Genomic DNA, 27,846 nt, shown 5'->3' on the forward strand with positions numbered 1-27,846 from the left:
CTTAATTTGCCTTCTTGATTGTTACACCTGGAAAAATATATTCATCTACTTTTTCCTTTTAATTATGTTAGTAGACTGAATTAAACCAGCTACATAGACACTCTCTCATTTGAAGCTGTTGGGATCCTTGAATTGCCTCTTTCATTGGTACATTTTATCCATTGTCACAACTGTGGTCTTCATTAATAACTCATTTTAATGTCTTAGAAGTAGAATGTGTTTCCTTATTTTTTTTCAAATAAGAGTCAGTTAATTTGAAATGGCAAATTATTTACCTGAATGTGTATCATTGTTCATTTGCAAGGTTTAAGCTCAGGCAGATCCAAGAATTAGGTAAAGGTTGCATCTTTTGTCCTCTTGCACATTTTTTCTGGTAATCAAATCTGAAGCGACATCTCAGCAAGCAGACTTGGGTTATTTTCCAATAGGATGGGAATGGAAAACAGTGCTGGAGACTGGGGAAGTGGCTATTTCCTGTGTCTCACTGGGGAATTGCAAAATCAAAGAATGTTGTTACTTTTATGTGATGAAAAAATAGGGCAAGAAAGATACACCTGAATCATCAGACTGCTTAAAATTTGGGAGGAAAAAATTCTATTTTACTACTAACCATAAATCACTTTTGCTAGATAGTACTTCTGAATTAAATGTATCTTTAAAAACAACAATATAATATTACTAAAAAATGCAGGCATACTTAAACTTGCTAGAATAAATTCTGTGAGGTCTTCGTTTGGTATTTTCATAGGATTTCTTACTGTAAGTTATTGGAAAATGAAAATATAAAGTGCTTTCAGAATTTATAGTATTTTCCAATTCATTGAATTACTTTGCTTGTGAAAATATATTAAACATATTTAAATGAGACCTATCCTACATTTAAAAACCAGTTTTGTTTATATAAAATTGTATTTGAAAGGTCCTGAACATTAAAAATGTGAAAATTTATAATGTTGATGATCAAAAGGTAACGTGTTGAGACTCTGAGCTTAATCCATTAAATGGATTTTAGAATCTAGTAGAAGTTATCTTATAAATTAAAACATATTTTATGCTTTTTTGAGGGAAATACCTGGATCTTTTGCATCACTATATGTTAGTGTCTATTATAGATGATTAATCTTTCTAACTTGATCTTTAAAAGAAAGAAATTGATTTTAGTGATTGAGTGGTATATAATAGTAGATACAAATCTAGTTATGGCATTATAATGTCATAGTTCCTATATTCTATTTCATTTCTATGACTCAAGATGCCCATGTTTAGATGAGCTTAGAAAGCTCTTTCTCATTGTTCCTACTCAGGCCACATTTTTAGAAAAAATTTAAGATCACTCCCATAAGCAAGTTTAGATCTCCCTCTTGTGGCAGACTCAATTTTGAAGCTAAATATTTGGGTCACCCAAAGAACACATTTCCTGATAGTTTAAGTAAATTGTCGAGCCTTATGTGACTAGAAAACAAAGCTTAAACAGAGAACTGGAATTATTATTTTTTTTTATTGACAATGGAAAGGGTTTCTGTTATCATTACCTTTTGACTGAATCTGTTAAATAAAAATAGACATCAAAACAAATGTAATGTACGTGCAAACATAGCAAATTAAAATACAGAAAATAAATTACTAATGACAGGTCTTGCGCTTAATAAGATCAAGCAGCAGAAAATCAGCAGTTAGATAAATGGTATTATTAAATAGGCTTTACTTTGAATCTCCCATATAAACAAAGAATAAACAACAGTAACACCACCAAATAAAGCCACAGGGAAGAGATTACTCTTCTATACTTTTATACACTATATATGTTAATCATTCTGTCTTTCATTTATTTCCTCTGATAAAACTGACTTCAGGGAAGTCGCAACAAGGCCATCTCGGCTAACAGCTTATAACATTAGACATGAGTCTGGCTAATGCCCTGTTACATTGACAAAAGGGAAAGGTATCTTGGGTTTTGTTTTCTCTAGTGGAAATGAGCCTCAGACTCTGCGGTGGTTGACATTCACTGTCCAGTACTGGCTGGCATTTCAAGATATTTGAATGAACATGTGGTTCTTAGTAAATAAGTTTTTTTTTTCTTTTTTTTTTTCTTGGTCCACAGGTAACAAGAGAAGATTATGGTTTTTTAATATAAATTTTTAAATAATTGCTTTTGACCCTTGTAAACAGCTTGGCTTTGTTTTGTATTGAAAAGGAGATCGAGCCATCACAGTGCTATTTCTGAAGATACAGGACATCCCTGATTGCCTTTAAAGCTCTATTTTTGGCTCCGGTTCCAGGTTAAATCATTCTTTTTTACATGATCAGAGGCAGGTTGTTCAGCTTTAAGTATTGACAGACTTGAAGGAGAAACACGTTGAAGCATGAAACATGCTTCAAGGAAACATATTGATTTGACTATTAACAATCCAAAAACTGTAAAAATGGTGGAATGGTAAAATACAAACAGTACTTGGAATTGTCAAATGTTTGCACTCGAGACTCCATGAACCATATATTTTATTTTTTAAAAAATCATATTTATATCCATTTACATAAGACTTACACATTTAAAAAGAAATGCACGGTAATACATAAATGCCTAGTATATTACAATAAAACATGAAAAACAACTGGCTTCATTTCATAAAAGCATCTGTTGTACAGAGTTTATGATGTAGATGATGTTTTTTATTCAAATGACTTAAGCATTTTATTACAATTGTAGTAAACTAATCAAATGTAATATCTGACTCCCCCCAAAAATCACATTTTTCAGCTTTTAATAAGTCATGACGTCATTATTTCCTTAGAATTCAGTTTTCACAAAGGTTTTCACTGCTCGTCTTCTTAGATGGTAGTGCACTTTAGGTAGAGTAGACTGAAAAGACGCCATCTAAAATATACAATGGATAGCATTAGTTCACTGAAAAGTCCCAGACTGGGAAATCTCATTCTACTCCTCTGTGGTGTACCTCCACGCAGCCTGCTTACTCCTGTCCTAGAAGATCATGAGAAGGAAATCATCTAGGATGTAGCCAACAGCCGTATGTAATTAACATTTGCTTTTCTCCAATTTGGTGCAGGGGAGCTTAACAAATAATAGAATTTGCTCAACTTTGTGGAAAGTATGGCAGTAATGTAAACAAAGGTAGTTATGCAAAATGTTAGCATGCCTTCTGAAAAATTTACAACTTGCTAATTAATAAATTGGGTTGAATTGACCTATTTCATAATGTAGATTTATATTCTAGTTCATATATTTTAGAGTTCTTAAAAAATACCTTTATTTGTTACAAAAACATAACAATAATAAGTCACCTATTGTAAACGTTTGTGTCAGTAGTATGGCATTGCTGATTGTTTTCAGCCATAATGTACTTAGAAAAAGCTCACAATTGCTATTACTGACACAAAAGAAACAGCAAGTAGTATGCTCTGGGTTATTTTAATAACAAAAGTGTTATTGTTTCACCAAAACAAAAAATGGTTGTCCTAGATTGAATTATTGTAAATGAATACTGTTATCCCAATTAATGGTAAAAACTAGGAAATATGAACTAGAACGTCATGCATAAAAAACAGATTGCAAATAGAGTAACTCTACCCATCACTTAAGAGCTAAGAAGCAAGCACTACTGAACATATTAAATAGTCATCTGTAAATTAGTGAAGTGTTCATTTCCTGAAGAAATTATAATGCTATGTGTAGAATCTAATATAAACAGTATTTTGGGAGACCTCTTATTTAGCCAAATTATTATATACTTTAAATCATGTCTAATTAGGTGCCAAATTATATACCATAATTAAAATTTTAATGTATGGGTTGTACATTCTGAAATTAAATCTCTTATCGGGATGCTTTTTATTTTATCAGCTTCAAATAGTGATCCAAATAAGGCAGCATATCTGCTCCCATCTTAAGCCCAAAAGACCAACAATAAATTGTGTGGCACTTTTAGTTCAAGGCAATGAAAACAGCACAAGGTGAGTTGTTCCTCTGTCTATAACTGGTTTCTCTTATCCCTGTGCACACATTTTGTTGTAAATATCGCTCTTAAAAAGTATTTTTCCAAAATATTGATTCATCAAAAGTGGTTAAATATTTTGGTAAAGCATAGTTTTAGGTTGAAAAAAATTATGAACATTTGACATTTATAAATCTAGGAAACCACAGTTTTACTATTAAGACTGTTCTTCAATAAAACCTCATTTTTATATGGATTTTAAAGTAGCTTTCATTAATTGGTATTTCCTTAAAATCAAATGCTTGGTATTTATGGTTACATAGGAAGGTTTTGTGCTGGTCCTATCCTCCATTCTTAAAGTAATTTTATTTTGTTCCTATATGTCTTAAATACTTAAAATTTATATTTGTTTTTAGCAAGTGTAAATCAGATTGATAAGAAACAATGTAATAAAGGTTTGAATTTTTCACAGTTTCTACTATTTATTTATTGATTTATTTTAAGACGGAGTCACGCTCTGTCACCCAAGCTTGAGTGCAGTGGCACCATCGCTCACTGCAACTTCTGCCTCCCAGGTTCAAGTGACTCTCTTGCCTCAGCCTCCCAAGTAGATGGGATTATGGGAGTGCAACACCATGCCTGGCTACTTTTTGTGTTTTTAGTAGAGATGAGGTTTCACCATGTTGGCCAGGCTGGTCTCTAACTCCTGACCTGAAGTGATCTACCTGCCTCGGCAAGTTTCTACTTTTTAATATGAAACCATCTCTAAATCACTTTCCTGTCTGTTGCTATTTGACTCGGTGAACTTGCTTAAATCCCTATCCACTACCTTGGCTTCCTTATATAAAATATACACTTAAAAAGATAGGATTTTTTAAAGTGCTGAATTATTATCAATAAAATGCTAAGTTACTCAACAGGAAATGGTACTAAAAAGTAGAAAATAGTGTAGTGGCAACCCATTGATGTGTAATAATACAGTGATAGGCCTCCAACAGGCAGACCTTAAACTATAGGAGACAGATGGTGATAGGAAATGCTAGACTAAGTGTTATAATACGAAGATTTCTTTTCCCCTGAAGCAATTCAAAAGGGTTATCTCATTTCTGTACTGCTAGGGCATACCAAAGAGTATAGTGTATATTTATTAGTCTATGTAGGTTCCATTTTTTAATCTTTTTTTTTTTGTCAGCCAAAGGGAAACTACTCACAGCAGGTCAGTGCTGCCTCCTTTGAGTGGCTGGTCAACATGAGTATGTGCGAACAGTGGAGTTGTCTAACCTCTGCAGTCTTGATGAAGCAACTGCAAATGGAGAAAAGGGCTTTAGAGGGACTTGGATGATTGAGTACAAGATTTCAGATGAGAAAGATTTATTTTCCCTGCATACAGGGATTCTGAACATAATAGTAGACCTTCTTTCTCTCAGATATAAGCCACTCACATTCCTCTTCTCTAGATCAAGTTCCTAATGAAAATTTATCCCAATGTAATTGACCTGAGCTTTTGAGTTGTTATGTATTCTTCCTTAGATAAAATCGGTAACAAGAGCAGCTCCCCAGGGTGCTTCTGATTTTGATACGGAGATTGCTCTTAGAGAACTCATTATAGTGGATTTTTTTTTCCTCTCCAAGTATTGAAGAACTTCTACACTAATTGTAATGATGTTAAATTCCTCATGAATTTCACTGACATGTTCCACCGTATTAACAAGTTGTAAGAAATGTAGATCAAGATCACAGTTTATGCTGGAACTAAATTTGAGCTATAATAACTGTGACCTTGACAAGAAATAATGATGCTAGGTGATTATCTTAACAAATAGCATGGGATTATTTTTCTTTAATGCCTCCCAAACAGAAATAATTTTGTGACTACTATTTCAAAGTTGTCTCTCCTCTGGAATGACTTTTCTTTTGTAAATTAGATAGCTTAAGTCTAATGTCCACAGAAGGAAATAGTAATTGGGAAATTACTGTGTTTTGTGTTTCTTTAATTCTCTTCTCATGTTCATGGCTTGTTTATTTAAGGGCTTCTGCTTTGGCTAGAGGGAAAAATATTTGATGAGTGAATTTCTAAGATGACACATAAAACTCGCAGTATTTAAACATGTGGGGAGACAGTGGAGTTAATTTCCATTTACTATGGATCTTTAGTCCAAGTCCAACCTCTAACTTAAACAAATTGTTACTTTTGGGAATAGAAGACTAAAGAAACACAAATCCTGCAGATGTTTATTGTTCCTCCTAGAGGTGGACATTAACCAAATTGTTCTTTTTAGGATGTTATAAATTATTTTGAAAATGTGAATAAAGTGCCATGAGTTCATGCAATAGCAGTGTAAAAAGGAGTCTGGTTTGTGATGAGAGCAAAGTAAATTTCAAGCAGAGCAAACCAACTCAAGAAAATAATTCCAAAAAGCAAGGTCAGAGAATTATACTAGCTTTGGCTAAACAAGCTTTTTGCTTGATAAGCAGCAATGCAAAACTACTGTACCATCTGTTGTCATTTTTCTTGACTGCCCAGAGGTTGTGGTTAACCTAAATCCAGCTGGTAATGTTTCTGAGGACCCAGGCATCATGCTGATTCCATGTACTTCACGAGGAGGAAACTGCCTTCTCCAGGTTGATCCACGTCTGAAGTTCTTGTCATCACTCTGCCAGTACAGTTTTAAGGTGATGTTACGAAAACAAGTAAACTAGTCCATGTGCTTAAAGCTCTGTGCTTAGAAACATGTAACATAGATGATTTACATTTAGTCTGTCAAGTATACATATGGAATCATGCTTTATCAAGATAGTTCTATGATTCCAAAACAAGACTATAGGAGATTTGATATATAAATTTTTAAATAAAACTTTTCATACGATTTCAAATTTAAGGTCTGACATCTATACAGTAAATATCCTTGAAAGCCTAAAATAAGCCACCAATGTTTTCCAAAATAAATATTGGATATACATTGTTCCACTTTATGCCTACGGGTTTTATGGAATGAGATGATATACTGAATTGAATTAGTTGTTGAGTAGACTACATTTAACTCACACACTTGAATGAAATGACTTCTATGTACACAAATACAATGTAGGTATTTATTTTGGGGAAATCTATATTTGAGATGGCATGGCTAATATGACACACTGTAGCCTATTATAATATCTGTACAAGAAACTCTTAAATATGTGATTTGTGAAGTTTTAGGTGACACAGAATTAACTTGCAATTTGTTGAAAAATCTGTGTAGCCTGGACACCATCATTTCAATAAATACATGTGGTCTTTGGGTACCACCGAAAGCATAATATTACCCTGGTTACATTTTAATAATGTGTATTTTAATATACACAGAGGCAGAGAGTCACATCCCATTTAATTGGCCCAGTAGACTTTTTCTCTAGTTCATTACTATCAGGAAGCAACATCATACCCCACATAGGCTAGTGTCTCTACTTGGACAGATCCTAGGGTGAATCCACATTTTAGAATGTAGCATAGCAATTATATTTTAATTCTGGTTGCTGATTTTGTTATGCCTTAATGAAATAATCTCTTCCTTCTCTTTGTATACACAAAGTACTTTTACAGACATAATTATTTTCCTCCAAATTGGCAAGTAGCAATATATAATTCAGCAGTTAATGAATATTCTGTGTCTAATTCTAAGGAAAATATGAATCATTCCACATAGGTCTTGTCTTCTCATCTCACTGTTTCTTATCTAGGGAAGGACTGTCTATGCCGTAGACAGTTATAGCCAAGTATATGTTGTGTATCCTAATATCTCATTTGATTTCATTCTGGCATTTGGAATAATAAGTCTATATTCACTCAACATAGTAATTTGTGCTATGTTATAGTGAATAATTCTATAAGGTAGGCTTTGTAGACTACTATATTAGTTAAGGGACATTTAAAGTCAATCAGGGAAAAATAAAATCATTTTTATATAATAACATATATCCACTGTTTCAATCCTTATCATTAAAATCTACATTTTGTTTCAGTGTGGTAGCCATTTTGCACATTAAGAGATGTCTGCTACTCTTCCCAACTGCTGTGTTTTTCATTGCCCTAGATCTCCAAATGTGTGTAAATGTAGAAAAGAAACAGAATTTCACAGTTGCAGCCTCTACGACTTCTTGATTCTTGGAGAAGTTTTTGCATTAAGCATAAATAGTCTTCAGTTTTATAAAACACTATGTTACACTGTAGAGCTACACAACTCCTTACAGTGTCGTAGCTAGGGGCTTAAAAATAAGCCAGTTTTGGCTGGGCGTGGTGGCTCACGCCTGTAATCCCAGCATTTTGGGAGGCTGAGGCAGGCGGATCACCTGAGGTCAGGAGTTCCAGACCAGACTGACCAACATGGAGAAACCCTGTCTCTACTAAAAATACAAAATTAGATGGGTGTGGTGGCACACGCCTGTAATCCCAGCTACTTGGGAGGCTCAGGTGTGAGAATCGCTGGAACCCAGGAGACGGAGGTTGTGGTGAGCCAAGATCACACCATTGCACTCCAGCCTGGGCAACAAGAGGGAAACTCTGTCAAAAAAAAAAAAATTGCCAGTTTTTAGAGTTAAGCGTTTGAATTATGATTCCTGACTTCTGTTCTTTCAACATATTGTTACTGCAGAAAGTTAATAGAACTATAAACAACAACATCATGGGGAAAAGTTTTCATGAGATAGGGTTAATTCTTTTAATTGGGGTCAAAGTCTGTATAAGCTTGTTGACACCTCTCAGATTATTTCAGTGGAATCTGAATGTGATCAGCAAAACCTCAGAAATAAGTCCACTATTGTTCTAAGTAAGTTGGCTATTTTTTCTCACACTAAAAAATAAAATAAAATTGAACAAAAGAGACTAGAGGGTTTAAATGACAAAATTATATTTTGTGCTTTTAAAAATAAGAAAAAGCAGCAGTATAGTTTAAAGACAACGAGTCACATCTCATTTAATTGGCTCAATAGACTTTTCTTCTAGTTCATTACTATTAAGAAGCTACCCCACACCTGGACAGCTCCTAAGAGAATGTAGCAATATGACAACTCTTCAATAATTTTTTATTAGAAATTTTTGCAACTTTTAAGTAAGAATAATTGTATTTTAAGATGTATGAGTTTATAAGACTACCTTTTTGAATCAATAATTTCTAGTAAGGATTTAAAAGACTGTCATGCAACTTATAAGACTAGGCTTTTAAAAATATTAATCATTATGCTGATTGAATAAGAGCATGAATTTATCAGAAGTTAGCTGAGTTCAAGACTGTAGAACTTATCTCTCTATAATCCCCACCATAAAGGACAGAGTGGATTTTATAATACCAAGATTATCTGTCCTGCCTATTTGAATATAGAATGATTGGTCCATATTTGAATTTGCTGAGTTCTTCACAAAATAATTTTAATCAGCTTGTCTTTGTAGTAAGGAACACCTGTACTTTGCAACACAGAATTATGCATCTCTTTATTTTCTATTTCATGCTCAGGTTTCCTTCCCACTTCTTCCAGAAAGACCCTGTAGAAAAACTCAGAAAGACTATTAAAATGTCTACAGTCCACAGCATTTGCTGATATCCCTTGTATTCATTCAACTCGGGAGGCTACTTACATGTTTATTATTTTCCAAATAACTTAATATGCACATATTATATAGCGATTCTTATATTCAATATAGCTTTCAAATTCTATGACTGTTAAAATGTTATTAATCTGTTTTGAAGGAAAACTCAGTATCAATATATAAAATAATAAAAAGCTTTCCATTTATTGAAGCAAGTTTTATCCTCATTTTAATTTTCTAAAATTTCCTGGCAAGATATACTGATATTTAAGAAATACATGCACTCTTTATTAAAAAGCTGAATTTATCAACATTAGTGTTTTAACTTTTTTCTAATTTTTAAAAATAATGTTGCCCAACGTTTTGCAGTCACGACTCATAACAATGTTTTGTAAATTACTGTTTAGTATCTCTACCTGCTGAAATGATAATATTTATGAATTAATATAGCTCTTTCCAAAATTAAGTAATAAGATTGAATATTTAACAACAAACCTGGAGAAAATTATTGATTCTAACCATAGAACAGTCATTTGATTAATTTCCAAGCACTATTCCTTAAAAACAAAGATGTTCTATCATTTTTCTTTTACTCTCTCAGATCTCTTTTGAATAACAGGTGGACTTACTTCATCCAGTCGCCTTTCAGTTCCCAGGGCCAAGAGGTTATTGTATTCCCTTTCAAGAATCTGCCTTGCCTGTTGACGTCAAATTACAGTTACCATCACCGAAATCACATTTTATTTTAAAAATCATGTAGCTTATATTTATCTGATAATGTATTATAAACCATACTTTATTTATGGGTTTTGAAGTTTTTAGCCCTCCATGTCTGTTATTAGCCATTGTAAATTTTAACTACAAAAAAAATACAGGGCTTTTTTTTTTTTTTCTGTGAACAGTAGAGAGACAGTCTTGCATAAACATCTGAGGTCAAGAGGCTTTGGTCTCACTTCGTTACTTTATTTCAATTGAGTATTTTGTTTAATCTCTGAAATATGTAAAAACAAAATAAAAAGTGAAACGGGACTGCCAAATTTTTATTGAATCTATGTAGGTAGTTCTCAAACCTGGCCAATGATTATCATTTGAGGAAAGTTTTGATAATAAAGATTCCTATGCCCTATCTCTTGATAACTGATGTCTTAGGACTATGATGTGGGTTGGAGGTTTTATTTTTTATTCATAAGGAACTATACTGATTCAAATTATTATCCAGTTTTGGGAATCACTGACATATCCAATGCTAAGAGTCTGTATAATTCATACATGTAAATAGAAATGACTGCCTCTCAGAGAGGCAGAGACTGATGGCCATCTGCCAGGGATTTCATTTAGTGGAATCTGGCATTCAGGTGGGAGACTGGGCCACATAACTTCAAAATCCCTTTCTTGTTTAATTGTATGATTTTTTTTTTTTTTGGCTAGAAATCCACTAGCCTGAAATTAAAACCCCAGTGACATATTTCAAACATTGAATTAACTTTCATTAACAATCATGAATACACAGCCAATTTTTTTCTAAAAGTTTAGTTTATCATTATATAAACCAGAACACATTGAGACGACAGCAGAAAGTGACTTGCCTGGGTGTTCTGTGTTGGAATCTGTAATAATAAAGCTAAGCTGCTGTAGTCAAAGTTTTCATCCAGGGCTATAAGTGAGCCATGCACACCGCTCTCAAGTATATTATTTGCATATTCTCGAAGTCCAATTGCTTGTATCCAGCGAATAACTCGGTCATTGCTCCACACCAACACGTCTAGGAAAAGAGATGCATCATTTTAGGATGCATTATTTTGCACAGTAGAACCACTGGCTGAAATAAGCCATGGGTATCTGGCCAGGTCACATTTATGCTGATTTATCCACACTCTAATCCATCTGGCTCCCTTCATTTGTGTGTAGTTACTGTTTTAATAATTAATCTTTTCGAGTCTCTATTTTAAAAAGTTGTTATTTTTCAGAGTGTTTGTTATAGCTAAAATGACAGCACTTCAGTCGCGTAGAACACGATGTCTGTGTTTCTTGTTTTCATACTAGAGCCCTAGGTGTCTGTCTGAAGTTCAATATTTTTACCATCAGAGGGAGACATTTCTTATTTGTGTCTTGATAACACACCTCTTCAGTAAACAGCAGACGAGATTGTAATACTGTCTTTCATCAGAAGTGTTTGTTAACCACTACCTAAACATTGGCATATAGACTAGAAGATTTTTTTTTCACCTGAAGTAATATATAAGAACAGAACGGTAAAATAATATAAGGCATCAACAGATGGATACTTACCTTAGTATTATATTTCAATATAATCACATGCTAATGCAAAATTCAAGCACTCAGTCACATGTCAACAATTATTTCCACTCTATTGAAAGTAGTATTCTATTGAGGAAAAAATTTTTTTGATTTTTATTTTCTAAAAATAAAACTTTCAGAGAAAAATGTCGTTTCTTTTTTTTAGATAAAAACATCAAATTATGTTTTATCATTTATTTTCTTCAATATCTTCCCATTAAAAGTTGGCAGAATGCTATATAAAATGAGTAAAATAGTCCGAAGGACTAAAATTGTCCATAGAAAAGAAAGAATTTTAAGAAACTTAAGGGGATATGAGAAAAAGATTAAAACATTTTTACTACCCATAGAAAGGGAAAGGAAACTATAATTACTATTAAAGTAAAAGTAAGTTTTCCTGTCCGTTTTTTTTTTCTTTCTAATGAAGTGCCTAGCTTTTTCAGACAAAGTATAAAAATCTTTCAGGAAATATTCTTCAACTTTAACTGTTTTAAATACCTGTTTCAATAAGCCTTTGAAAAGCATGTTTTAAACAACTATTTTGATGAGTCTTTGAAAATCCTTATTTATCTTATTTTATTCATTTATAACCAACTTAGATGTTCTTGTGTATAACTTTGAAGCAATACAGTGATAGCACAGACCCACTGAGGTCCCCTCATGCAACTTCTCAGGCACCATTCTCACCTAACAGTAACCAATATTCTGACTTCTTTCATTACAGAATCGCCTTGCCCGATTTATTTTTTTTTAGCTTTTCATACATAAAATCACCCAATATGTACTTTTTTGTCTGCCTTTCATTCAATATGGAATTTATCTACGCTTTAGCAAATAGCAGTGGCGTGTTCACGATCATTGCTATCTAGCATCCCATTGCATGATTATGCTGCAATGTATCCATTCTACTGTAGATGGACATGTGAGTAGATTCCACTTTGGGTTATTAAGAATAGTGTTCCTTTGAGGGGGAAAGGGTGGGGGATGGCAAGGGATAAAAAACAACACATCGGGTACAGGGTACACTGCTTGGGTGATGAGTGGACCAAAATGTCAGAAAAATCACCGCTAAAGAACTTGTTCATGTAACCTAACACCACCTGTTCCCCAAAAACCTATTGAAATAAAAATAAATAGTGCTGCTTTGAATATTGTTATACATGGATTTTGTTTTGTATATTTACATGTTGCAGTAGAATAAATAACAAGGAATAGAATTGTTATGTGTTTACTTGTTAGCAGATATTGCTAAGCAAATTCCACTCTCACAATTTAACCTTGCATTATTAATGTCTGAACATCTTCATCTGTACCAATGCTTTGTATTTCTCATTTTTGTTCTTGTTTTGTCTTGCTTTTTTTTAGCCATTATGGTAGGTGTGGTATTATGGGTTGAATTGTGTTCCCCAAAATTCATGTAGAAGCCCTAACTTCCAGTACCTAAGAATGTAACCTTACTTGGATATCAGGTCTTTATAGAAATGATCAATTAAAATGAGTCAATAGAGGGGGCCCAAATTCAATGAGACTGTTATCATTCTTGAATGGCAAAATTTGGAAATAGACATGCACACATGGAGAGCACTATGTGACTATGAAGGCAGGGATCGTGGCGATGTTCCTACACGCCAAAGAACATCAAAAATTGCCAGCAAATCACCAGAAGTCAGGGGCGAAGCGAATAGCAGATTCTTTTCAGTAGGAACTGACTCTGCTAACACCTTGGTCTGGAACTTCTAGTGTGTAAAACTGTGAGACAACACATTTCTGTTGTTTAAGACACACAATCTGTGGTACTTTGATACAGCAGCCCCGACAAACTAATACATGGGGTGTCTCATTGCAGTTTTAATCAGTAACACCCATTATGAACTGAAAACGTCTGCTACTTTTAAGGTTTGTCAGTTTTTACTTTCCATATTTTAAATCTACATATTAGATGTATACTAATTTGCTATATCTTTCCTTCTATTATTTGAAAATAGCCAACTTATTTCTAGTATGTTTCCTGCCTTAAAGTTTATATTCTGATATTAGAAGAATCACAGTAGCTTTGGTTAATATTTGCATGTATACCTCATTTACTAATACGTTTTCTATGTTCTTATATTGAAAGTGTGTCCACTGTATACAGCATATCATTGTTTTTTAATCTGTCCTTAAATTGAAGTAGTTAGTTCTTCCCCACTTAATATTATTACTTTGATATTTGTGCTGAATTCTACCATCTATTTGTCCTATCTGTTCTTTGTTCTTTTTCTCTCTTTCTTGCCATTTATTGTTTTCTAATTTTATTCTACCACTCCATTAGCTTTCTTTTTTCTTTTATTTTTTGAGACTGAGTCTCACTCTTGTTGCCCAGGCTGGAGTGCAATGGCATGATCTCTGCTTACTGCAACCTCTGCCTCCAAGGTTCAAGCGATTCTCCTGCCTCAGCCTCCCAAGTAGCTGGGACTACAGGCATGCGCCACCACACCTGGCTAATTTTGTATTTTTGCTAGAGATGGGGTTTTACCATGTTAGTCAGGCTGGTCTCATCTCCTGACCTCAGGTGATCCACCTGCCTTGGTCTGCCAAAGTGCTGAGATTATAGGCATGAGCCACCATGCCCGGCCCTCTATTAGCTTTTTATATTTACACTTTATATTATTATTTTAGTAGTGACACTTAAAGCTTATAATATGTGTTCTTATTAGAGTCTACTATAAATTATTCCTTTTATTATTTTCTAGATAATGCAAAGACTTTCAAATAATTTAATTTCACTTATTCCCTTCCTTTTGCATTATAGTTATGTATTTTAATTCTATGTAAAATTTAATCCCTGCAGATATTATTTTTACTATTATTATGACATTTACCCATACATTTTTCAGTTCTCCTCCATCATGTGTGCATTTTTTTATTATCTTTATGATCATTTCCATCTGCCTGAATCACTTATTCTAATATTTCTTTTCTATTTGTTTTTTTTCTGGTGAAATAGTCTCTCAGATTTTGTTTGTCTGAAAGTTTATTAATTCTCCCTTTAATATTGATGGACATACTTCAAAGTAAGTTAGTTTGATTCAGCATTTTAAGGTCATAATTCCATTTTCCTCTAGCATTATTTAGTTGAGCAATATCAGTTATATTATGTTGCTCCATTGAAATTATTGTGGAGTTTACTCTGGCAGATTCTAAGATTTTGGGGTGTGGGAAATCATGGTTTTCAGTAGCTCTATTGTAATGTGTTTAGATGTGTTTTTATTTCCCCTTTTATTTTTAATCTCACTTGGGGTCCATCGAGAACCTTGAGTCTGTGGTTTATCATTTCAATTATTTTCTTTTTATGTCTCCACCAGTATCTTTTCAAATATTGCTTCTTTCTTATTGTCTCTTACCTCACCATGTCCAATATGTCTCTAATGATGTTTTATATCATTCGTCCTTTTTGTTTCTTGTCATATGTGGGCTAGATGTTTTCAAGTGATCTTTTATTTCACTAAACTCTCTTCTACTGTTAAACCACCTATTGTGTTCTCAATTTAAGTCTTTATACTTTTCACTTCTTCAAATTTCCATTTGATTATTTGTTAAACATATTGATTCCAACTATATTAAATTCTCCATTTTGTCACTTATATTCCTTACATATTTTTTAATAAACACTGTCAGGGTCAACTATGGATATGTTTCTTTTTTCTGATTTTATCATCGTGGTTTTCCTCATTTTGGCCATTATCTGACATGTCTGAATTTTTCTTTTATTGGCTCTCACATAATATGATTGAAAAATTGCAGAGGCTCTGAATGTCAACTTCTTCTTGAAATGACTTTTATGTTTTTCTGAAGTTATAATAAGGGCAGATCAACTTAATTCCAATTAAAGATTGAGATAAATCAATGCTAGATTTCAATTTTAACATTTCAAAATAAAGCTTAGGAATCTCCTTCACTATAGTAACCATTTTACTACCTATATGTGTTCTGTAAAATGTTCTAAACCTCAAATATACATAATAAAATTTATTTTTAACATTAATAGACATAATAAATAGCCTGATCTGTTTAAGTTTACCCTTAGTCCTACGGTGTGTTTTATCAGAGACCTCAAATTAAAGTATATTTGGTGGTTATGACCTTTGATTTTTTTTGCTGTATTATCATGAGATTACAACAGTTCTCTTTCTAGATTTATTACCCTTTGGCTTCAGCTTTCTGTTCAATTTTTAGATTATAATTCCATCCTTCTTGGAAGTCCACAAATGTCTCTAGAGGAGTATTGTATAAATGGTCAGTCTTATTTTATTATTATTATGTTTTACAGATTCTTTGCTCCTGAAGGCCTGGCAGTTTTGGCACCTCTAAATTCCAATCCCCACCACCACCCCACTCCGTTCCCTGCTTCTCTGTTAGATAGAGGAAAAACAGCAGAGAATGACAGTTTTACTATTTCCTTACATTTTTCTTTTTTCCAAGATCATAACCTCTCAATTCCTGTCCCTCTTAATTGGTTTCTACTGTTTTCATATAGCTCTTTATTACCATTTATTGATTTATCTAGCCTTTCTATTTCTTCTTAGTGGAAGATTGGTCTGACTTAATATGCTCCAATCTATCAGAAGTAGAAGTTCTTCAAATTAGTTGGTGTCCTTTCTGTCTGTGCCAATCCACAGTACTAGCAAAACATTTGTATATGAATCTGGAAGCTGAACATGTATCAGCCTCACATCTCTCTGCTTAACTCCTTTTGTGGATAGAATGATCTCATTTCAAAAGAAAGGTCCTAGATCTTTCTTTGGATTTAGGTAATAAGGAACATGAGAGGAATGCCCACATCCCACAGTCTTATTACTATTAGCTGCTCCATTCTAAGCAGAATGAATTTCTGCACGAAGTAGGACATTTATTGTCCTCCCCTCAGAGTTTTGCCTCTTTCTCCCCGCCCCCCCCCCGCCCCCACCCACTGGTCTTCAGCAAAGCAAAGGATTTCCTTAATATTCTTTACTATATAAGGAAATTTCATATTATACATGTTAATTGTCTCTCTGAGTCAGTTCTGAAGTGTAGCTTTTCCTCCGAGTTTTCCTTAGCCTATTCCATTGAGGTTTTCAGACCTCAGAAAATGGGATGTGAGTTGGTTAGCATCACATTTTGGCTATGTAATCAGCTGCTGTTGATAGTTACTGATTCATTCTAACAACTGGTTACCCTACACTTGAATCCCAAAAGCTAGGCAAGTCCTTGTGGGTGGCAGCAACAGTTCTCCATTTAATTTTATTAAACACACCGTTTTTTAAAAAATGAACGTGACAATGCTCTCAATAATAAAAATAAATCCAGTTTTCCTTGCACTAGATGGATTTGTAAATAGGGAGTATTTGGTTTTTTTCTAGACTTAGGTTTATATTTTGATAGTCTAAGACATATTATGTGGTCGTGATATTTCTGCAAATATGTGCCCATCAAAAATTCCATCGTCACACCTGTAGTTAAGAGTGATCAAATATTTAAAATGACCTGTTTATGAGGTAAAGGCAAATAAAGCATGAATTCAAATGTTTCCTCCTCAGAACAAAATACTTCTTTTTTTTTTTCATTTTTAAAGTTAGATGCCTTTCCATAAATCTGTTTCCAAGCAATGTACGCACTGACTTTAAAACTGTGTAGAAATCTTCTTGACCTAAACAATAAATGGCTAGAGATCAGTGTTGACTGCTTCTTAGCAACAAATTAAATGTTAGTAGGTTCTTGATATTCACATGGTCTTTTCACTTCAGAAAACTATTCATTAAGGTCAGGGTTAATTCACACTTCGGATAATAAGAGACCCCTAGTCACTGTTGAGAATTCTTCCTGTAAATGTCACCAGATCAGTCACAGGAAACAAGCTATTTATGATCTCATTCACAGCTATTTATCAGATAGAGTTGTGTGTGATCATAGTGAATCATGGCAGTTTTTTTTTCCTCAGAGCTACACTCTAATCAGCAATTGCCAGATACTAATATAACATTTGGTATAGGGCCAACTGGGTAATTCCTCTCCTTTAGATCTATCTATATGTGAAACATTTCACGTGGTGAGCTGAGGCATAATAAAATCTAATTGGATAAAAATACTTCAGAAAGGAAACTACAAAGTGGTATCCCATGGGTAAAATCTATCTGTGTGCTAAGACATTCATTGTGTGGTCAAATGCAAACTTCCTTCTGGGGTCTATCTTTGGTCCATTAATTCCCAAATTTCAATTCAACTGAACAGCAATGCACTGAAAACAACCTGCAGTTTCCTGGGGCCCCCAAATAAAGTGAAGTCAAACAACTCAATTTTGATAATGGAAAAGCACTTTCGTGCTTCGAAGTAATGCATCAAATGAAGTGTTACAAGAAATCCATTGTGAGTCTGTCTACTCTCCGATGAGACATACGTAGAAAACTATTTTTAACCAATCACTTTCACATGCATTCAAGCCCGTTCCATTAGAACTAATGTACTTTCCAAGACCTGCCAAAGATAAAAGTAATTTCTGACATTGTTTATCAAAAATGTAAATTATAGAAACCTAAAAAAAATCTTAAGAATAAAACAGCACTAAACGTTAATACTGGAGAATGTAATATATACCACTTTCTTATCTAAATTAAGCCTTAAAAGGAGTGAAGATGAAAACAGAGATTCATGCCTACCCTTGAACCATTAATGTAATGTAGAAACACCCATTAAATTTGATGTAATGCTTCCACATATCAACTCTTGGATAATAGGAAATGGAAATATAACTAATAAGTATTTTAATATCCAAAATTTTCCTTAAAAGCTTTGGTTATATTTTCCTTTTTTTTTTTTTTTTTTTTTTTTTTTTGAGACAGAGTCTTGCTCTGTCGCCCAGGCTGGAGTGCAGTGCAGTGGGGCAATCTCGGCTCACTGCAAGCTCTGCCTCCAGGGTTCATGCCATTCTCCTGCCTCAGCCTCCCGAGTAGCTGGGACTACAGGCGCCTGCCACCACGCCCGGCTAATTTTTTGTATTTTTAGTAGAAATGGGGTTTCACCATGTTAGCCAGGATGGTCTTGATCTCCTGACCTCGTGATCCACCCGCCTCGGCCTCCCAAAGTGCTGAGATTACAGGCGTGAGCCACAGCACCTTGCCTTTTTCTTCTTTAAACAACAAAAGTGGATTGATTATTTTTAGCAAAAAAATACCCACGTATTATCTTCAGTGAAACAATTCAGAAACAAAGTCAAATACCTCATGCTTTCACTTACAAGTGGGCAATAAATAATGTGTCCAGGTGAACACAGAGTATGTAGTGATAGTCATTGGAGTCTCAGAAGGGTGGGAGGCTGGGAGGGTGGCGAAAGATGAGAAATTACTTAATGGGTACAATGTACATCATTCAGGGGTTGGGTACACTAAAACCCAGACTTCACCACCACAAATATATCCATGTAAGAAAACCGCACTTGAACCCTTTAAATTTAAAACAAAAAAAAAACCTTTACCTATATCTTTTTCCAATCATGTATTTTTTTCCTTCAACAACAACAACAATAAAAATAGAATGGTCTCTAAGAATAGAATCTAACATATTCCTCTTTGAAATTATTCTTTCTCGGGTATATTAAGGTACTTCTCTTTTGAAATTATTCTTTCTCAGGTATATTAAGGTACTTCTCTTTTGAAATTATTCTTTCTTGGGCATATTAAGGTACTTCTCTTTTGAAATTATCCTTTCTCGGGTATATTAAGGTACTTCTCAACATTTAGATGATTAATTTTTAAATACAGTATTTTTTCTAACAAACCTGCAATATGGAGTGTCTTTTCTTGTTATTCAAATAAAACATTTTTCTGCACATAACAGCTGCAGCAATTTACACTGTTCCTGATAATATTACCAGCTAAAATTATTAATGAACTAGTTTGGTTTATAGGGGAAAATCCTGATATCATTTCTGCATAAAATCACCATATAATTTCTTTAACTATACTGTTACAAAAATAAAATTGCTGGGGCACTGGAATAAAATTAAAATGATATAAACCAAAGATGAACTGCCATAAAAATGATATACCATGTTTCTCTGAATCATACTGAGAATGTTCCATTAAAAGTCTGACAAAAATATCTACATGGAGACATCTTTAGTACAAGCAGAATGTATAATTAATAGGTTCACATAAATAAATCTCAATTCAAAAACTCAAGATTACTCCCCAAATGGGATATTCACCCTATAATATGGAGATAACCGTTTCTGTATTTTAATTAGAAAAGAATGGAAAAAAAAAAAACAGTAACAATTCTAGCCAAATACTTATGCTACTTACTGACCATTGTAAAACATATAACATTTTAGGTTAGTAAAAGTGAAAGCTAAAAACTCCAGAATAAAGGCATTTCATATGAAAGAAAGATGTATTACCTTTTATTTCATGTTGGCTTGCTTCCCGTCTTCTTTCTAGTTCTTTTCTGTCATAATTCAACCTCTTTAAGCACATAATTCCATATTGTAAACTTGTTCTTTTTTTTATAAAAAAATTAAAAAAAAACACAGTGAGTCTACCTTAGCAGGTGGAGAAAGTTTTGTGATTAGCCATAGTCAACACTATGCACTGCTTCTTAGGGCAACAAGTTAATAAATTACATTTGCAGTCAAATCCTTCAGTATTGGAGGGAAATACATTTATAATTATTCTAAGCACAAAATGTTTCAAAGTAACAGAAAAAAAGTTTTCAAAATAAGAAAAAACAGTTTTAAAATCATCATGGATTATATTGTTCATCTATGTGTCTTTGTCTTTCATTTAGCTATTCCTACATTAGGTGCAGGCAAATTAATATTTTATTCACTTGAAAAGAATTTAAAGTCCCCATTATGGAGACAGTAAGGAATTTATTAGAAATGGATACTCTTTCTTAAGCTGATGAGAAAAATAACACAAAACATAAGTAAGTTAGGTAATAGGATAGAGGACCAAATACTAAAATGAGTAGCTCATAACTCTAAATGATACAGAAGTATGTAAGAAGAACAAGTCAGCAGATATTGAAACTGAATGAAAAGGATATGTGGAATGAGCAGAAAATTGATTGATCCTTAAAGTATCAAGTAGCAGAGACAGGTTGACTCAGGAAAATGGGGCATCATGAACAAAAGATTGCAGATGGAAATTTAAAGGTGTGGTTAGCGAGACACACATTCCAGAGCTGAAAACCCATGCTAGGAAGTAAGGAGGAATACAATTATACATGGAGAATAGGGCATATTAAGGAAAGCCTTAAATTGTGTTTAAGTATGAAATACATATAATCGATACAGAATTATTGGACAATTTTCGGAGGAGGAAGAGGTGACAATAAAGTTTTCTGTTTGGCCAGGCACGGTGGCTCACGCCTGTAATCCCAGCACTTTGGGAGGCTGAGGTGGGTGGATCACGTGGTCAGGAGTTTGAGACCAGCCTAGTCAATATGGTGAAACCCTGTCTCTACTAAAAGTACAAAAATTAGCTGGCTGTGGTGGCACATGCCTGTAGTCCCAGCTACTCGGGAGGCTGAGGCAGAAGAATCGCTTGAGCCCAGGAGGCGGAGGTTGAAGTAGCCCAGATCGTGCCACCGCACTCCACCCTGGGCAACAGAGTGAGACTACATCTCAAAAAAAAAAAAAAAAAAAAGTTTTCTGTTTAAGGAAAAATAATCTCATAGCAAAATAGGAGATGGAGAAATAAGTAATCAGAGAAGATAGAGAAATCAATTCAGGGTTCAGTTCTGCCAAAATAGGCACAACAGCCATGAGCTTGAAAGGAAAATCGATAAACCAGGCATGTTCTGAGAGAGAAAATGAGAAGGTTTAGTGACATTATGTATAAAGATTCAGAAGATGTGATAGGAAAAAATAATCTGTAGACTTCAAGAGTAAAGATCATTGATTATCAGTGATACTTTACATGTTTAGGAATATAAGCAAATTTAGACATACATATTGGCCAGGTTACACTTACTTGCTAGATGCATTTCTAAGCCCCGCATTTTAATAAAAACATTGTTGAGTCAAATATTTCAGAATCAGAGAAAAATGGAAAGAAAATTGCATTAGGCAGGTGTTGTGGTTGAATTGTGTTCCCTAAAATTTACATGTGGAAGCGCTAATTCTCAGTACTTCAGAATGTGATTGCATTTGGAGATAGTGCCCTTAAAGAGGTAATTGAGTTAAATGAGGCCATTAAGGTGGGCCCTAATCCAAACTGACTGGTGACCTTATTAAAAAGAGATTTGGACACTTGGTGACAACAGGAATATATATTCACAGAGAAAGGATTATGTGAGGACACCAAGAGGTGACCATCAGCAAGCCCAGGAGAGAGGCCTCAGAAGAAACCAGACCTGCTGATTCCTTGATCTTGAACTTCTAGCCTCCGGAACTGTGAGAAAATGAATTCTGTTGTTTATGACACCCATCTGTGGTCTTTTGCTTGGCATCCCTAGCAAACTAATTCAGTGATATACTAGATAATGCTGATATAATCACTATCACAGATATTGGGCAGCTTGAGATTAAACCAATGCTTCTTGGTCAGTTTCTGCCAAGTTTTGATATAGAATACAAAATTATACTATACAGAGGACATATAATATTATGAAAATGTCTGTCAGATGGAAAACTGTGCCGAAAGGACCATAGGATGCAATATACAGTCAGGTACTAGTTGCTTTAAGTTGGAGATTAGCATAACTTAAAAATGAAGCTTGGGCATTTCCCAGAACAAACAAAAACCAAGTCATTTGAGTATTTTTTTAAATTTGATCATTATAGAAAACATTTTACTAAAGTAATAAAACAGTATTAAATGTCAATCTAGTGAAGAACGGAAAAACTGGACCCCAAAAATCTAATGCAAACATGTGAAATATGAAGCCCTAAACTTCCCGTGACAGGGAGCTCACTCACTACCTCACAATGTATACACTACAAGGCAGCTGAGAGTGGTACAAAGTTGTTTCTTCTATTAACTAGAAGTCACTCACCTAGGATCTATATCTGTGTTAACTAAAAAATCACGTGCTCAACAGAGAAAAAATAATTCTTCTATCACATAATAGTGATCTTAAAACCTAAGAAAACTTACTTATTTAAAATCTTCCTTCATCCAATTTAAATGTATTTAATTACTTCAACTTTACCACTGGACTTCTACCACCTTATAACAATTTGATACCCATAAATAAATGCAATTTCTTTTTGTTACGTCACTGTATGGTAGCACTTTTGTTGTCTCTGCCAATAAACACAGTCTAAACATGCCTTGTCAAGCCATTAACCAAAATGGAGAGTTTCGTACTAAGGATAAATTCCTTATATTTTTCACACAACTTTCTGTTAAATTATGGATTCTCCATCCAGCACTTTAATGGGTTTTTAAAAAAACACTGTTATATTTATCTTTACCACATTGAATTCAACAGTGTCAACAACTGCATTAAAATTCAAAATATCACCATAAGTTGGAATCAAAAGCCCCAATTATCCTCTATTTATCCTAATTTTATGTCATCAACATATCTAATTTTTATACCATCTTCACTCCAGTCACTGATTAAATGTTGGACAGGAGAGAAGCAAATACAGTCTCCCAAGCCAAAATCATCTACGGTTATATTTATTAACTTATCACCACAATCAACTTTATGTGAAAAAAAAACCAAAATCCAGCTGACATTGTTTCACCTAACATAAACATAGCATTTATGATATGGTATTATAACAGACCCCTTTTTATCTGCTGGATGGTAAACAACTTGAAAAAAGACATTGCCTTTTGCTCAACTGCATCCTCACAGTTATCTAACACAGTATATTTTTTGTTCTGAAATTAATATACAAATAAGCAAACTCATAAAAAGACATAGAAAAATAAACACAAATATGTCTTAGAAGAACAATTTCTTCTCAAATTTTTTCCTAGAATGTTCCTAAATTATAAAATTTATAACCACCTATTTGTGTAGAGTTGAAACTGTGAATATTTGTTTATTCTTCCTAATTTTCTAATATAAACACATATAACTATAAAATTACCAACATGGAATTTTCAAAGAATCTCACAAAAAAATAGACATATGCTCTATGAGGAGAATTTTGTACACATATATTTCCATAAACTTTGGGCACATAATATGCACATAGCTCTAAATTAGAAAGTCCCTGCAATTTGCTGGATGAAAATATTTTTCCAAGTAGATGTATACAAACGATGTTTCAAATGACATATATTTTCTGTCTTCTAGACGTCCATTTTTGTTTTACTAAAGTATAGGTAATATATTGTTTCATTTTAATTATTCTTTGGGGAAAAAAAAGAAAAAACACCTACCGATGGAAACTATCCACCATTTTTAAATGGACACGGAGATCTTTTTTTGTTAGGTGATCTAACATTCTTGCATCTACCAAGCATTCCATAAAGTAACTTCTGTACTGAGGTAACCCCAAGCTGGGAAGCCATTCATTTCCAATCCACTCATGGTTCATATCTCCATAAGCCAGGGTCTGTAGAAAAACCGGACACTAGAATTGTTTTATAGCAGTCAAGTTTCTTAACCAATCAGATAAGATGGTAATTGGATAATATTACCTATTATTATAACTGATATTTAATTACTATGATATGTGGAAACAAAGCAAAAATAATATTCAGATAGCATTTGATTTGATTTGGTATAAAATGGAACTCTGCATACATTTATTAAAGTATCTGCGTATTGAAAATGATTGGCTATTTACTTTGTATTCTCAAAAGGAATTACATTTTGTCCAAGTATGTATTTTATTAATAAAGAAATTATTATACAAACTCTGAGCTTTAAGATTCTGTCTTTATATTGATAGGTTTGTTTTATTTGTATCTGTCATTTCCCTCTTGTCAATGACATTATTGCCATTTCCCACTTATCAATGCCGCTACTACCATTGCTATATTGTAATGGCAAATGTTGATGTGAAATGGAAACCTCAGTAAACAGAGAAAGGAATAAATGTTTTGGAGAGACAGAATTTTGAAGCTTTTTATGGACATTGTTGTTACTTAGCAAAGCAGGTCGTCAGCTTTCCAAAAAATCATTGGAAAGAATCAGTCTTTTCTAGAAATTAATCAAGATAGACTCTAAAAGAAGCAGGACAGGATCAAAAACTAAGACAGATAACCTAATTCTTTAATATAACAAACAAACTATTCTTACCAATACTGTTCAAAACAGCTAAAATGAAAACCCAAATCAACCATTACCACTAAACCAATATTTTAAAAGAACTATTACTCTCTATTATTTCTACAGAATTCCCATTTAGTTCCTTATCATGCCCTAATTTCTCAATTCTAATATGCATTTCTAGGGAAAATCTAACTGCTCCTCTTCTTTTGTGTGTTCTCAAGAACGATGAAATTTTTATCAAAATCAAAATCAAATACAATCCTACTGTGTGTTTAAATACAGGTCCTAATAAAACTACCAAAATTTTTCTTATATTGAAAGGTTTCAATCAGATTGAATATAACACAAATTTTCTCTTTTGGTCATCCAAAATGTGGAAATGTAGAAAAAATGCACAGCTTCCTTGCAAAAGTATATGTCTGTTCCAAGTATAGACACCTGTCTCATACAAACAGCTCAATAAATGCTAACGACTCTGTGGTCTGCAACGCCAACATTTGCTCCTCCAACCTCTCTTCATACACTTTGCATTATATCTGAAGGCATGTGCAACTCCAAATAAGTCTTTTCTTTCTTTTTGTTCCCCCTTTAGATCCAACTTGAATGCTTCCTGATTAAATATATACAGGAGTGATTTCAGAGGAATTTAAGTTTTGGATCATTCTTTTGAGAAAGAAAGAAAAGTACCCTTTTAAAAGAGGTAAGCTATGAAATGTCAATCATCTTATTTTAAAAATATGGTAATTTAAAAAGACATATAAAGTATTAAACATAATCTACATTTACCTATACACATCAGCCTAATATTGAGCTAAGTGAAGGTTTACAATATTGTGACTTATGACAGTTTCTTAATTTATATTCTCATTGCCTACTAAATGATATTAAGGGTCTTAAAGCATATGGATTTCCTACCTGGGCCCAGCTTCCTTCCTCAGATTCTTTCTGTGTTAGCAGCAGGAAATGATTAATAAAGCAGGTAAATATAAATTAATTTCAAATCAATACAGTAAAATTTTTCTAGCAGAAGCAAAATTGTTATACAAAATATTTTGTATAACAGGCAGAATAAACATACAGATTCATAGACCGACAGTGATCAATTTTGCAGTTCAAAGGCAATTAGGCAGCAACTACATCATTTTCAATTAATTCTAATTTAAATGTTAAATTCATAATTTTGTGAACATTTGATTTGGTCATTACAAACCTTTTTTTAATTCTTAAATGAGTGTAATTTTTAAAATGTAATGTGCTATAATAAAAACTTCTGATGACAAATATATATATGTATATATGATAGAGAAATCTTATACAAAGTAAATTAGTGAAGTGAAAAAACTAACTGTATCCCTCCAACAAAGCTTTGTGATAATCAAATAGATTTCAACAACAGCCAACAAAACAGAACAAGACAAAAACCAAGTACAACAAAACTAAACTAAAAATGAAATTAGTACATGACATTGGTGTTTTTATCCTTAACAAACTTGTAATCAATTTTCAAATAAGGATAACACTGAAAAGACATTAAATTAAAAAGAAATTGATAAAGATAAAATATATGATATGCCCAACTTTGTTACTTTACATGAAAAAATGATTTTTATAGCATTTTATTTTTAAAAGTGACAATTAAAGAGTCCCCAAGAAATTCTTTAAAATTGTGCTTTTCAGTACCAAATTAACATAACACTTTTTTGGTTTTTTGGGGGTTTTTTTGGTCAAGCTTGTATCTAAGATGGTAAAGCACAAGAAACCACATGATCATATTAAAAATGAATATTCAATCTAATCTTTTCTATTACCAATTTAATTTGGTTTAGAAACATGTTACCTGTGAATATGTCCAATACTAAATATTTGTTACAAAAACTTCCAGTGTTGCAACATGAATACTATTTATTACTTTCTTCCTTATTGTTTGTGTACTATAAGCTCTTATGATATTAGCCACAATCTAACACTATTTCATTAAAAAATTTCAAGAGAGTGCAGTAAAAGAAAACTGTAAAAAATGTTAGTTATCATTGCATGTAACTATAAAAACACACCCTATTACTCTGGTCTATTGTAAACAGATTAGTTTCCTCATCCAAAGAGCAGCAAAGTCACTTTCCTTCAGGTTCAACAAAGCCATTAAGACTAACCGTTTTTGCTGGAGCTGCAAGATTTTCCATTTCTTCATGAGTCACCCAAACGTTGCCTGAAGGCTAGTGAGGAGGCCCAGAGGGAAGCAGAGGAATCCATGGGAGGCAAGCAGTGGTAAAGAAGAAAGGCAGCACCTCTGTGAGTTAACAGCAACACAGCAATACCACAGTGCCCTTGCCCCTACCGTGTGAAAGAGATAGCATGGCTGGTTTGCTCAGAGCTCCCTGTTTCTTCTACTCAAAAAGATTAACTAGAAAGAGGCATTCTGTGAAGCTCTTGGGGGTGTAGATTTAAAATGACATTTCTGCAATTATTAATCAGAAAAAGAGCATCATCAAAATTTGCATTTCAATGGTATGTGGCTATCAGATCAATTTTTGTAATAACGGTGAACTGATTAAATTTGAACTGTAGAATAATGTAATTTTAATTTTTTACTCAGAAAACAATGGCACATGCACTTTGTTGTGTTATTATCAAAATTTCCTTCACATAATTTTGATTCTCGATATCCTTTGAAGGAAAAAAAATGGTTGTCAATATAAAGCGGAAAGCATTATCATAACTTATCTGGAAACCAGCATCAGCTTTTCCCAAAAGATTCCTTTTACTTGGTGTGATTCAGTAAATAGTAAGTGTCCCTGAATTCTTGCAGCTGAGAAAGAAGTGAAATGCTATTTTTAATTT

At 33.3% G+C, this 27,846-nt stretch overlaps 1 protein-coding gene across 50 annotated transcripts in view; it reads right to left on the reverse strand.

Annotated features, from left to right (window-relative positions):
• Positions 1-1,479: 1,479 nt before the first annotated feature.
• The window catches only part of PPFIA2 (PTPRF interacting protein alpha 2), a 505,598-nt gene continuing 479,231 nt past the window's right edge, over positions 1,480-27,846 (reverse strand). For 14 of the 50 annotated variants that reach the window (XM_063786934.1, XM_054664530.2, XM_054664539.2 and 11 more), the window contains 9 exons: positions 27,159-27,221; positions 25,924-25,953; positions 24,171-24,364; positions 20,225-20,322; positions 11,103-11,278; positions 10,146-10,214; positions 6,445-6,604; positions 5,162-5,253; positions 2,482-2,875 (listed from right to left, as the gene is read on the reverse strand). In XM_063786934.1, the coding sequence (XP_063643004.1) occupies positions 5,195-5,253; positions 6,445-6,604; positions 10,146-10,214; positions 11,103-11,278; positions 20,225-20,322; positions 24,171-24,364; positions 25,924-25,953; positions 27,159-27,221 (849 nt within the window). In that variant the 3' untranslated portion in view covers positions 2,482-2,875; positions 5,162-5,194. Of the gene's footprint in view, positions 2,876-5,161; positions 5,254-6,444; positions 6,668-10,145; positions 10,215-11,102; positions 11,279-20,224; positions 20,323-24,170; positions 24,365-25,923; positions 25,954-27,158; positions 27,222-27,846 lie in introns of all 50 variants that reach the window. The other 36 variants (XM_063786939.1, XM_009425913.4, XM_054664552.2 and 33 more) reach the window with 18 other exon arrangements.

The sequence above is a fragment of the Pan troglodytes genome, chromosome 10, assembly GCF_028858775.2.
Source record: "Pan troglodytes isolate AG18354 chromosome 10, NHGRI_mPanTro3-v2.0_pri, whole genome shotgun sequence".
Classification (NCBI taxonomy): Eukaryota; Metazoa; Chordata; class Mammalia; order Primates; family Hominidae; genus Pan; species Pan troglodytes.